This window comes from Neophocaena asiaeorientalis, unplaced genomic scaffold (assembly GCF_003031525.2).
Source record: "Neophocaena asiaeorientalis asiaeorientalis breed wild unplaced genomic scaffold, Neophocaena_asiaeorientalis_V1.1 scaffold975, whole genome shotgun sequence".
In the NCBI taxonomy this organism is placed as follows: domain Eukaryota; kingdom Metazoa; phylum Chordata; class Mammalia; order Artiodactyla; family Phocoenidae; genus Neophocaena; species Neophocaena asiaeorientalis.
In genome coordinates, this window is record NW_020173266.1 from 553,546 (window position 1) to 565,753 (window position 12,208).

The 12,208-nt window shown below is 39.7% G+C and overlaps 1 protein-coding gene across 1 annotated transcript in view; it reads left to right on the plus strand.

Moving 5' to 3' along the window:
- The first annotated feature begins 618 nt into the window (after positions 1-618).
- CAMK2D (calcium/calmodulin dependent protein kinase II delta) overlaps positions 619-12,208 on the plus strand; it is a 275,734-nt gene continuing 264,144 nt past the window's right edge. The window contains exons 1-2 of the mRNA XM_024745663.1: positions 619-1,236; positions 2,844-2,938. Coding sequence (XP_024601431.1) covers positions 1,172-1,236; positions 2,844-2,938 — 160 coding nt within the window. The 5' untranslated portion in view covers positions 619-1,171. The remainder of the gene's footprint in view (positions 1,237-2,843; positions 2,939-12,208) is intronic.

The following is a 12,208-nucleotide window of genomic DNA, read 5'->3' on the forward strand; positions in this document are numbered from 1 at the left end:
TGGGCCCGAGCATCACCGGGAGGTGTGGGAGGCTGGGACCCTTCTCTGGAAACAGTCGACTACCCACATCCGGCCCCCGCTGTGTCAACACGGAGCCGCGCCCAGATGAAGCGCCTGCACCCCTCGCCCCTCTACCTAAGGCACCGCGGCTTGCGCGCCGGCGGGGGTCGGCGCCCACAACCCGGCCGGGGGCTTCTGCGACCCCCGGCAGCAGCCCTCGGCAGTCCACGAGTTACCCCACGTATTCCCGCTAACTCAGCCCCACATTTAGGCAGGAGCCTAATTGCGGGTTTAACTGTAATTTTGACGTCTCGCCCCATTCACCTAAACCCTCTCCCGGCTTCTCCCCCGCACGTCCTCCACCCACCTGGTCTCTCCCTAGACAGCTCTGCGCGTGTGTGAGGCTCGGGGAGGGAGGAAAGGAGGGTGGGAAAGGGACAGTGTTAGTGTCGCTAGCAAGAGGTGTGGGACCAGCAAGAGGAGGCTTCGTGAGGGAGGGGGTGCTGCCAGGCGCCGGGGAGGAGGCGGAGGCCTGGGGACAGCAGACGAGGCTTCGCCCGAGCCCAGCGCTTCTTCTTCCGCCGCGCAGTCTCGGAGCGGCGTGGGCTCGTGGGGAGCGCGAGGCGGCCGAGGTGCCCGCGGTTGGGAGGCCGGCCCTGGCGCACCCCGCGCCTGCTGACAGCTGCAGCTGGGCTCGAGCTGTCCGCTCCCGGCTCCGCGGCCTCCGCCCCCTCGGGCTCCCTCCCCTCCGCTTCTACCCCTCCTGCTCCGGTGCGGATCATTTCGCAACTGCTCGACTCTCGCCCCGTGCCCGGCTGTTTTTCCATTTCCCGGTCCCTCTTCTTGAGTACTTTGCCCCTGCATTTGAGGAGAGGGGCTGGAAAGGGGGCGGGTGGAACGACCGGAGGAGAAGAAGGAAGCGAGGCCCGGAGGAGGAGGAGAAGGAGGAGGATCGGCGGACCGTAGGGAGGAGACCCCACGCCACCCTTTCTGGTCATCTCCCCTCCCGCCCCGCCCCTGCGCATACTCCCTCGCCGGCGAGCTACTTTCGGACGAGGGAAGTGAGGGCGGCCCTGGGTGACAGCGCCGCGGGACTAGTCCTGGGGAAGCCGCGCGTCTGCTCGCGTCTTGTCCGCCGCGCTCCCAGCCAGGGGTACAGCCCGGACCCAGGATGGCTTCGACTACAACCTGTACCAGGTTCACGGACGAGTATCAGCTTTTCGAGGAGCTCGGAAAGTAAGCGCCTTTGCCGGGCACCCTCACGTCCCCTTTCCAGCAGAGGGCGGGTCGCGTTACCCCCGACCCACCGGCCTCCCGCGTGGGGCGAGGGAATTTGGGAGACGGGAGGAGAGGGAGGAGGGCCCCTGGTGTGTCAGCTCGGAGGAAGGTGCTGTGTTAGTAAGAGGAGGGGACAAAGAAGGGGCAAGACCTTCCACCCCGGCTGTGGCCCATTCCGATAATCCTCAGCCCACCTTCTCCCGCTCCCCCCACCTTTCTGCACCAGAGACTTGGTGGATTTACGATCCCTGCAGTTGTAGCTGTCATCCTGAGAAGTGTGCGAGCGTGTGTCTGTGTGTATGGAGAGGAAACAAGAACCCATGTAAAATGCAACATAGATCATGTTTTCTGTAAATAGAGATGCCGCCTGCTTCGCAGGCGTGTCGGCCGTACGACCCACGTACGGATGAGAACTCGCTGCCACAGACGGTGCCATATTTATTGATGCCGAAAGTTCAACTTGGCGTAGAGTCTATTTCGCGTCCAGTAGTTGTTCTGTCCAGGAAAAGGGCCACCCCAAGGGACTCGAACCCCTGTCCCATATCCACGATTATTCTTTGCACTAGATTACTCGCTCATCATCATCCTTCCTAGGATTTACGTGTACATCTTCGCATTCTCTGGGAGGATTTATTTATACAGGCAGCGGAAAAGCCCTTTGGTGACCGGGAGAGAGCTTCCCAAGGGTAGCCCATCGTTGTGTAAAACGACCTCCTACACCTGACGGGCAGAACTACTGTACTTGGTGATGTTAAGGAAGGGGACAGGAGACCTACTGAGAACCTATGCAAAGAATCTAGAGGCCGAGCCGTGAACGTTAATTTATGTAGCATCAAACCCAAACCCAAATCATCTGTCGCTAGTTTCGAACATTGCTTAAGGAAGGGGCGCGTTTATGTGTGTTGTTGTTTTATACAGTTGAATTAAAGGACATGTAAATATCTTTTAAATGTAATGAAAATCATATCCTTATATATTTATGTTGTCTGCTGTTAAAACATGGAGAATATGTCGGAAGAGCAGCTTAATTCAAATCTCTCCCCTCCCCCAGCCCAAAACAGGGCACAGAGAAATCACCATAGCAGGATTTGTTAAACCCCACTCAAGTGTTCCTAAGACTTATTTTAATGAAAACAATCACCATATTTACTTACTTGGAGCCACATTAATTTTATTTTTCCCTACTAAAATAAATGGGCAGATTTTTTGCTGCTCCGTCTCAGCTCTGCTCTTTGCAGGGTTTCTTCTCAGAGCATTTGGTGCTGTGTTAGCGTGAAGTGTAAAATGTTTTCAAATTTCGTGTGCAAACAAGAGCCGTCGTAATTGGCAGTTCTCTTCATTTTGTTGATTAATAATGTGTGCTCCCAGTTAATGAAATCTAATTTTATTCTTCAACATTAAAGAGGGTCTCAGTTTCCAGGAAGAACGGTTCGTTTTCTGGATATTACTTTATGGTATACTGATATTTGACAGTTCACTAAGTTCAATAAAAATGCTCAGATGTGCGTTTTTAATAGAATATCAGAGCTGATTATATTGATGACCTGCTAATTATTGGTTTTCAGGGGGGCATTCTCAGTGGTGAGAAGATGTATGAAAATCCCTACTGGACAAGAATATGCTGCCAAAATTATCAACACCAAAAAGCTTTCTGCTAGGGGTGGGTATTTTCAATCACATATATATGTTACTTGTGTATTTGTCATGTTGGTTGTTTGTTCTGTTGTATGTTGGTTCTGTTGTATGTAAATATGTCATTTAGTTATAATTGTAGCCTTAGGTATCATATGACATTTTGTGATTATTTCCTTCCTGAATGCCTCTTGGTCTGTACAGTTTAAAAATAAATGACCAAATACAATTGTTATTTGATAAATTGTTATTAAAATGCTATCTGTCCTGTGAGTAGTAGCATAAATAACTATTTTAAAGCAAATAAATGTCACTAAGTGCATTTTGCCTTTAGCTCCCCTGTGAAATAACTTTCAGAAAAACCCTGGAATGGAAAAATGTAAGTCTCACAACTGTCATTATTCCCTTTTGCTTTTGAGAGGAAAAATGGGTCATAACTCAGCTGAATCATATATTTCAATTGTAGTTACACTTGAACTTAATTCATCAAGGTATATTTAACAGTAATGGTGTTGGGAGGAAAATTTTATGGTTGCTATATTCGAGGAAATTCAGCTTGATTTTCTGTGTGCAGTTCAGACCTTTACTGGATCGTCTGCAGTAAGGCTTCTCACTCATGTAATGTATTTTACACATGCTTTATAACCGCAAAGGTAATTCGTACTCATACAATAGCTGTTGACATAAGCAAAAAACTTGGAGGGGCCTCATTGCATTCTTTTTATTTTGTTGAACTCATGCAAAAGTACTTATACTGAAAGGGTAAGCATTCCAATTGTTGTGAGCACGTGTCTAAGGTGTTTCCATGGGAATTTATGGCTTGATGAAATAAAAATGAAGTTAAAATGAACAAAATGCCATAGTGTAGGTCCATTACAGTGACCTGGTTTATTTTAAGTAACGAGAGAAAAAATTCCATTAGGGTTACTTTTCCTTTAATTTGTCTTCTAAAAAGTGTTGCTTTCTAGAGTATCCTGGTATCATTGTGTCTGTCTCTGCCATGATTTTTTTTCCTCTTCATTGCAGATTCTACTTTTAACGTGTACTTTAGATTTAGGTTGACATTTCAGTTTATTCATTTAAATGGGATTTTGTTGTGATTTCCTTCACCTGATTTTAATGAGTCTGAGGACCGTCTACCTGTTAAAGTAACCCGCACCATAGATTCAGGACATGAGAACTAACGAGAAGCACGTTATGCTTAATTATGTTCCCTTTCCCCACTTCTCTCTCCTCCACAGAACATCTTTAATGGTAAAGGAGCTGCTAGACTGTAAATGACATTTTAGTGTTAAAAAGAAAAAAGAAAAAGGAAAAAGTGTAGTCAGATTTTTTTCGGTGCTTATATAATTTCTTCCTGTGTGCTAGGTACTTTTGGCAGGAGTGGGGTATCAGTTCTTTTGGAGGCGTTACAACACCTATCCCATATCTTTCAGTGGCTTTAAATTTTCTCTCAAAATAAATCAGTCTTGTGCTTCATGTTTACTAATTTCTTAGTTAGACTCATCCCTTTTCATCTACCGCAGTTCATACTACCTACACCAGGGTGGCAAATACGCCTGTCTCTGCTCACATACATTTTATTTTACTTTCTTTTGCCTCGAATGGGTGGAGGATAAGTCTTCTCTAGCCTGATGGGACTCCTTCTCCCTGCTACTCTGCTGATGTTTCTCACCTGCTCATACTCTGCCTTAGAGAACAATCTACTCCAAAGCCACCTTGCCCCTTGTGGATTTAATGATCCTTATTGTTCAGATTACATTTAGGGAAAGTAGTTAGGGTGAAGGGCTAACATGCATGCTTCTTGTTCTCCCTTTGCAATTTTCTTTTCTTGTGACTTTGGGCAAGTTTCTTAACCTACTGAAGAATGAGGTGAAGAAGAAGGTGTGGGAACTAGATGCCCTGGATTTAAATTATGATTCCCCTACCTATTATTTGTCTGATCTTGGGCAGTTTACGTATTTTCTATGAGCCTCAGTTTTCTCATCTGTAAAATCAAATAATAATTTAACTCTCTTATAGGGTTTTTGTGACAAGTAAGTGAATTAATGCAGTATAGAACAATGCCTGCTATGTAATACGCATTAGGTGAATATTGGCTGCTGTTACCTCATTGGGTTGTTGTAAGGATCAAAGGAAATTGTTTGTGTGACAGAACTTGAAAATCATAAATCCAGTGGCAGCCTTGATTTAGCTGCGAGAACCCGGTTTGAATCTTGGTTCTACTACTTAGTGTACTTAGTATTGTAGATTTGGTTCGCTCACTTAACTTTTCTTGGTCTCAGGTGATTCTTCAGTAAAATGGGGGAAAAAAATCCCTATATGGTATTAATGGGCTGTTTTGAGGATTCAGTGAATTTTATGAGAACTACTTCTTAAAAAGTGCAAAGTGCTCTGTCAATTTTACTTATTACTGCTCACCTATAAAATACTGTCGTACTTTTCCTTCAAAATGTTCAATTTATTTTATATTGCCACACTAATTAGAGTTGTTTATAGAATATTTATACCTTTGAATGTATGCATTTGTTAAACCTATACTGATAGTAAGCTATAAACTCTTAATGGGAGAATACCATGCTTTCATTTTTTAGTATCACATTCTACAGCATTGAGGACATAGTAGGGGGGGCTCAGTGCAGAGTGACTCGTATCAAATGTGGCTATTAAATGGTGTGTAAAGGAGTTAGATACCTAGTTCATTCCTAAGAACAAGCAAATACTGGATGTAAAGAAGTCTGTAAGGTAGTATAGTAAGAGCAAGTGCTTAAAAATATGAATTCTCCTTTCAAAGCACTCCCTTCCCAGAAGATAATGATCCTAAAAAACTTCTTTTGCAGAAAAAAATTTAAAGTAATTTCCTTAAAGGGAAATGTAGAATGAAATGCGAAACAGCATTTTTTCACCTCAAGGTAATGACTTTTTTTTTTTTGATTGCGTATGGCAGTTTTTGTGGATCATGGAACTTTTTCTGCAAATTTTTGTTTGTATTATTAGAAATGCCATACCTCTGTAAATCCAAGTTTTAAGCCTATTTGTTTTAAAGACTAAGCAGGTCCTTCAACTCCATTAAATAATGTTCTTTAAGTGTAACATTACAACTGAAAAAGAAAGGCCATTGTCAGTACATCTAAGAGCATGAGGGAATTGCCAAAACTTTGGCTACATTCCTGCACAAATTTGCACCTCCAGCTATACTGTCACCCATGTAATTTTCTGTGCCTAGATGTTAATGGATTTCCAGCAGACAGTTTCAGTTGCATTTCCTCTCAGCTGTTAGTCACACACAGCATATTTGGGAGACTCAGAGTCTGTTGAAGAATTTCTTTCCTTTTGCGTTAACACGTGCATGCAAAGAGCATTCATACTCTTTGCATGCACTCTGTTCGTACGTTCATACGGTACTGATCACATAGATGAGTACATTCATATATAATTTGGCTTGTTTTTAAAATAAAAAATAGTGTAGAAATGTTTCAGTCATCTGATATTTTATATGTAATTTCTGTCCTCTAAAATTTTTTTTGTTAGCTAGGAATAGAAGGTGTGCTTAGTAAATGGTAGATAGTGATAATAGAATTTTCTCATATTATTACCATGACAAGTAGAAATTATATCATTTTGATAAATTAGGTTAGTACTTAACAAATGCTAATTTGCCCTTCTCTTTTGATATTTTGTCTATTTTGACATTTTTATAACTGTAAGGTACTGTCAGATTACGTAAAGTCCATGAAGGACTGTGATTGCAGTTCAGAATCCAGTGGACTGATGGTTCTGGTGGCAGATGTCTTTGGAAACAGTGCATGTGACTTATTTCACATTTTAAAGCCTCCTTGTGGTAAAAGATTTTTGTATGTTTTTGATCATTAGAAACCACTTCTTATTACATAGAGTCTGTGATATACCATAAGTCATTGTTTTGTAAAATATTATAAATTACAATAGAAACTTGAAATAATATATGCTATTACAAGTATACTTTACCTCTATCGCTAAAGTTAAAATGGGGTTTCATTTTATATTTCTGTAAAACTTCAGATATAATGCAAGTAAACTTTGATTTTGCTAGTTTTGTTAATTCCTAGATTGGTATTACTAGACCATGAATCAGGACTTTATAAACTGTTTTGACCATGTACAGAAAATTAGGTCTCAGCTGTAAAATCTGAATATTGCATGCATGTCCCTAAGTAGTCTTATTTATGTTATAATAGGGATGTCAATAACTAACTCTTGCTACACTGTTTTCTTTTTTTGGCATCCAGGCAGTCAAGAAATTACTGTAATTTCTCAACCTCGTGGTTACTTGTCTTGAATTGGAAGTAGAACTGAGACGATATAGGTGAATCAAGTTCTGATTATACATTATTGATTTGGCAATTTAGAACTAATTGGGCAAATGATACTAACTTTTGAAAAGTTTCTTGGCTCAAACAATATTTTCAGAAAAAATTAGTAAATCACTTGATTTTTGTACATGGAATCTCTACAACTCTTCAATTATTGAGACCCAAAGTGGCATATATCATCCTTATCATTTTAGTGTCCTTTGGTTATGTTTAGTTGTATTTACATTTACATAGACTTTAATATTAAGTATTTATTTTTCTCTTTTGGTGAATAAAAATATTATTGATATTCAAAAGTAGGAGATAGAAAATAAACATGTATATCTGTATTTCCAGGAAATAATGAAAATACTTTAAGTATCCCAGCATCATTAAATAAGGCAAACTTAGGGAATGTGGTTGTCAAGTGCTTCACTGTGATGGTTAATAACTCGTATAACCTCTACCTGACTGATCATTCAGTAGGAATTGAACACCCTGAGAACCTTGATTGTTTATACATTTAGATTAATACTTTTCATTTCCATTGAAATATTGAATCAATTCAATATAAAAACTAAAATTTAGTAATTACTTTTTATGAGTTTTTTCAATGTTAACAATCATGAATTACTATAAAGCACATAGTAGGATTTTCTTGGACATTTAACTTCTTTTGTTAACTCAAAGTTTAATTTTTAAGTCTTTTCCTTGGGCTCATACGGAGGTAGGCCAACTCCTAGTGTCTCTAGGGCTGGTCAGTATTTTTTTTTAAAGTAAATACTCATTTATTGGGGTATAATGTGTAGAGTTTTTTTTTAAATAAATTATTGGCAATTGGTTAATGATTGTTTACATGGAAGGCTATTTTAAAGCTTTTAAATTATAGTAGTATCATTTAGTAAATTGTACTGCGATATATTAAATGGAGACTTAGCAAAATATTTTTACTCTAAAATGTAATACCTTTATAATTTATATTTTATAGTGCTTTATAGATTACTAAGCACATTCACAAAGATGACCTCATTTTATGTTTTTATTTGATAAATATTTAATGATTAAAATTATTAAACTTTATATATCTACACAAATAGAGAGCACAGAAGACATAAATGGTGGTATAAGTCTAGCATGAATAAAGTGCCGTGGATTTTCAAAGGAGGGAAAGATTATTTCTGCCTAGGGAAGTGAAGGAAGGCTTTTATATAATATGGATTTAAATAAATATTTAAAACCATAATGCAGATGGGGCTCAAGTACCAAAGTCTAAATAAACAATTTGGAGAGAGTGTTCAAAATAGTTTAGATATCTGATTATAATGAAAATTTTATTTTATTCATATGGTATGTTTATTGTGACTATTAGTAAGACGTTATTTTTGTAGTAGGAAATTTTTTAGGTGACAAAATTCTTATGATTCCAGTTAAAGTAGATATCACTATACTAAGGTGAATTCATAGACCTTTCATCTGCCATAACCTGTCTCTTACTCTAGGATGGGAAAACTGGTAGGTTTGGAGGGGAGAGAGCACAGCTCTGTTTGTTGTTAGGTTTTGATTTTAAATATCAACTATTATAATTATACACAGTCACAGAACAACATCATCATTGACTTTTTTTAGTTAGGTGAACCCTTTTTAATACTACAATCTCCTTTTAAGACACTTTATTTAATCCACACTGCAGCATTCAGATAGACAATGTTATCTCCATTTTTAAATAGTTACTAAGAGCCTCAGTGTTAGTAAATGTTAGAATCAAGAATTTCAACCCAGTTTTCTCTGGCTCTAAAGCCTGGATCTTTTCTATCATCACATCCCATTGATTGCTGTTACAGAGAACTTATCTTAACCTTTCTGTACTGATCTGTATGTGCTTGACTCATCTCCCCTCTAAACTTCAGGTTCCTTTATAAAAAGAACTATGTCTTATATACATCTTTGTATTCCCAATGCAATGTATGGAACTGAGTATTTATTGGAAAATATATTTGGGGTTCCAACTTGTGAGAGAAGATAGTGTTTTAATTGCTGCAGTAACATAAGATCAAAATGAAGTTTCAGAAGGCCTCACCATGCTCTTTTGTGAAAGGAAAACAATGTAGTGAAAAATCTTTTAAAAATGGTAGGAAAGGGGGCTTCCCTGGTGGCGCAGTGGTTGAGAGTCTGCCTGCCAATGCAGGGGACACGGGTTCGAGCCCTGGTCTGGGAAGATCCCACATGCAGCAGAGCAACTAGGCCCGTGAACCACAACTACTGAGCCTGCGCGTCTGGAGCCTGTGCTCCGCAACAGGAGAGGCTGTGATAGTGAGAGGCCCGTGCACCACGATGAAGAGTGGCCCCCACTTGCCGCAACTGGAGAAAGCCCTTGCACAGAAACGAAGACCCAACACAGCACCCCCCCCCCCAAAAAAAGGTAGGAAAATAATTACAGAAGAATGAAATATTTTGGTGAACTTAATTTATTAACTGATTAACATAAAGTTCCTAGGATTACTTCTTCTAAATGATTTACTTAAAACTCAGCTCTTAGCCAAAGCGCAGAGAAACCTGCTCAGAAAGGCATTCTCCTCTACCTCATCTTGTTAGACCAGTGAAGAATGGAAGACAAATGTGTGTTTCATTGTTTCTTCTTGGACAGCACTGTTGTATGTGTCAAATTCATACAGAAGTATGGCAACTGAAAGAAAAATACAAACTTAAGTTTTTTATTTGTTGGAAAAATAACTCGTGGGTATAGCAAGTAGTATAAAGATACATATATAATATTGTTATGTAATATTTATATACAGTTAATTGTTCTACCTAAGGTTCTCTACTTTTTGTTAGATTGCACAGGGATTAAAAAAATTGTTACATAAAATTTGATATATGCAATTATGCATATTTAATTATAAAACAGTAATCAAGCACCTAGTAAACCTCCACCCAACTTAATAATTAGAACATTCCCTTTACTTTTGAAGCTCCTTGTGTGTTCTTGCTGATTCCCATCCCTTGCCTCATTCTAAGAGTTAATCACTACCCCTAACTTTTTTGGGAGAGCTACCTCTTTTATTTCCCTATACTCTGGGACTTTTTAATTAACTGGTTGATCTTAGTCGATGAATCAGGTGCCAATGGAAAGACTATGCACTTATTATCTAGGTAAATTGTATTTTATTTTGAGTTGTATGTGTTTGAATCATGGAATAAACTGCATTAATTCTCATATATTAGTATATAATCTTACCCTTTCCCTTAAGGCTAGAGAAGGCTTAAATTACTTGGAATTTTTTAGTAACAAGAAATTTCTTTTGAAGAAATTTCATTTATGATGATGTGTACACATTGAAATCAGTAAGAGTAAGTTGTATAAAACTAACTTATTAAAGGTAAATGTAGTAAGTGAAAATTAATCAGATTTTTGTTCTATCTTATAGGGAAGTTATAGAGAGTTGAGATATGCCACATTATGACATTAGTGTTTAAATTAAAATTTGATGTTTTGGTAAAGAAATACTTTTGCAATTTTTGGAGGCTATGTTATAGATAACTTAAATTTCTGCTGACGTGTATTCACTAGTAATCCAGGCCCAAACTCTCCATGTGCCCAGTGGACTCGCCAATTTTCCCCTTCTGTGAATGGCACCATAATTTCCCCAGGCTCTCAAGAAGGCTTAATTCCTTTCTTTTCCTTAACCAGTCTTTCCCTTAACCTGTCTCAACTCCTTTTCCTTCTCTTCTTTCTCACCATTCTAATTTGAGCTTTCTTTTCCTCTTCATTCAACTCTTTTAAATAGCTTCTTACACAGGTTTTCCAGCTGATAGTTGCAACATTTTTTATTCATTTAGTCACCTCATCATTAGATCTTTAAGTACCCACTGTGCTGAGCATTTGATCAGATCTAGAGATGGATGTGAAAGGTAGAGATTCTGCCCTCAGGTATTTCATGGTCTATTAATGTGGATGCTGGCCTGGTAAATACAGTATATGGAGCTTTTAAGGGCTGTAATAGAGGTATTCACAGGGCCTTCAACGGAGATACGGTTGGAGGTGGTTGGTATCACAGATTTCATGAAGAGATTTATGCGTGAGATTGTGTTTAGAATGATAAGTGAGCCTGTTAGAAAAAAAAAGGAGAAATGGTTGGCCAGGCAAAGTAAAGCAGCATGTTCAAAGGAAGGGGAAAAGGTCCGGCTCCACCCTGCAGGTGGAATGAGTACACCTAGTACTGTTGAACTCCTCTCTCCTTTAAGACCCAGTTCAGGTGCTGCTTCCTCCAGGAAGCCATCCCTGACTTCCTCTCTGCCCCTCCTTCCCTTCTCTAGCCAGATGTGATGATTTTTCTCATCCTTTGAGTACCTTTTTCATGTTTCTTTAGGAGCTTGTCACATCTCTCCCCTTGTATTGCAGTTATTTATGTTGTAGCTTTCAAGCATCTTGTGGACATTTTTTTTTTTTTATTAATTTATTTATTTTTGCTGTGTCGGGTCTTCGTTTCTATGCGAGGGCTCTCTCTAGTTGTGGCAAGCAGGGGCCACTCTTCATCGCGGTGCGCGGGCCTCTCACTATCGCAGCCTCTCTTGTTGCGCAGCACAGGCTCCAGACGCGCAGGCTCGGTAGTTGTGGCTCACGGGCCTAGTTGCTCTGTGGCATGTGGAATCCTCCCATACCAGGGCTCGAACCCGTGTCCCCTGCATTGGCAGGCAGATTCTCAACCACTGGGCCACCAGGGAAGCCCCTTGTGGACATTTTTAAACTTATCTTTGAATTTGTGCCTGGCACGGTAATTACAATATTGCATATACTTGTCAATGTTTGTTGCATGAATGGACAAATGAATGGGTGAGCAAATAAGATTCTGTCTTTTGAAATAGACCTCTGATTAACAGAGTCCTATGACAGATAAAATAAATGAAAATTGAGCTAAAGTTTCATGTCAGGTGGCATTCACTAACTGAATAAATTAATTCTCAATTAT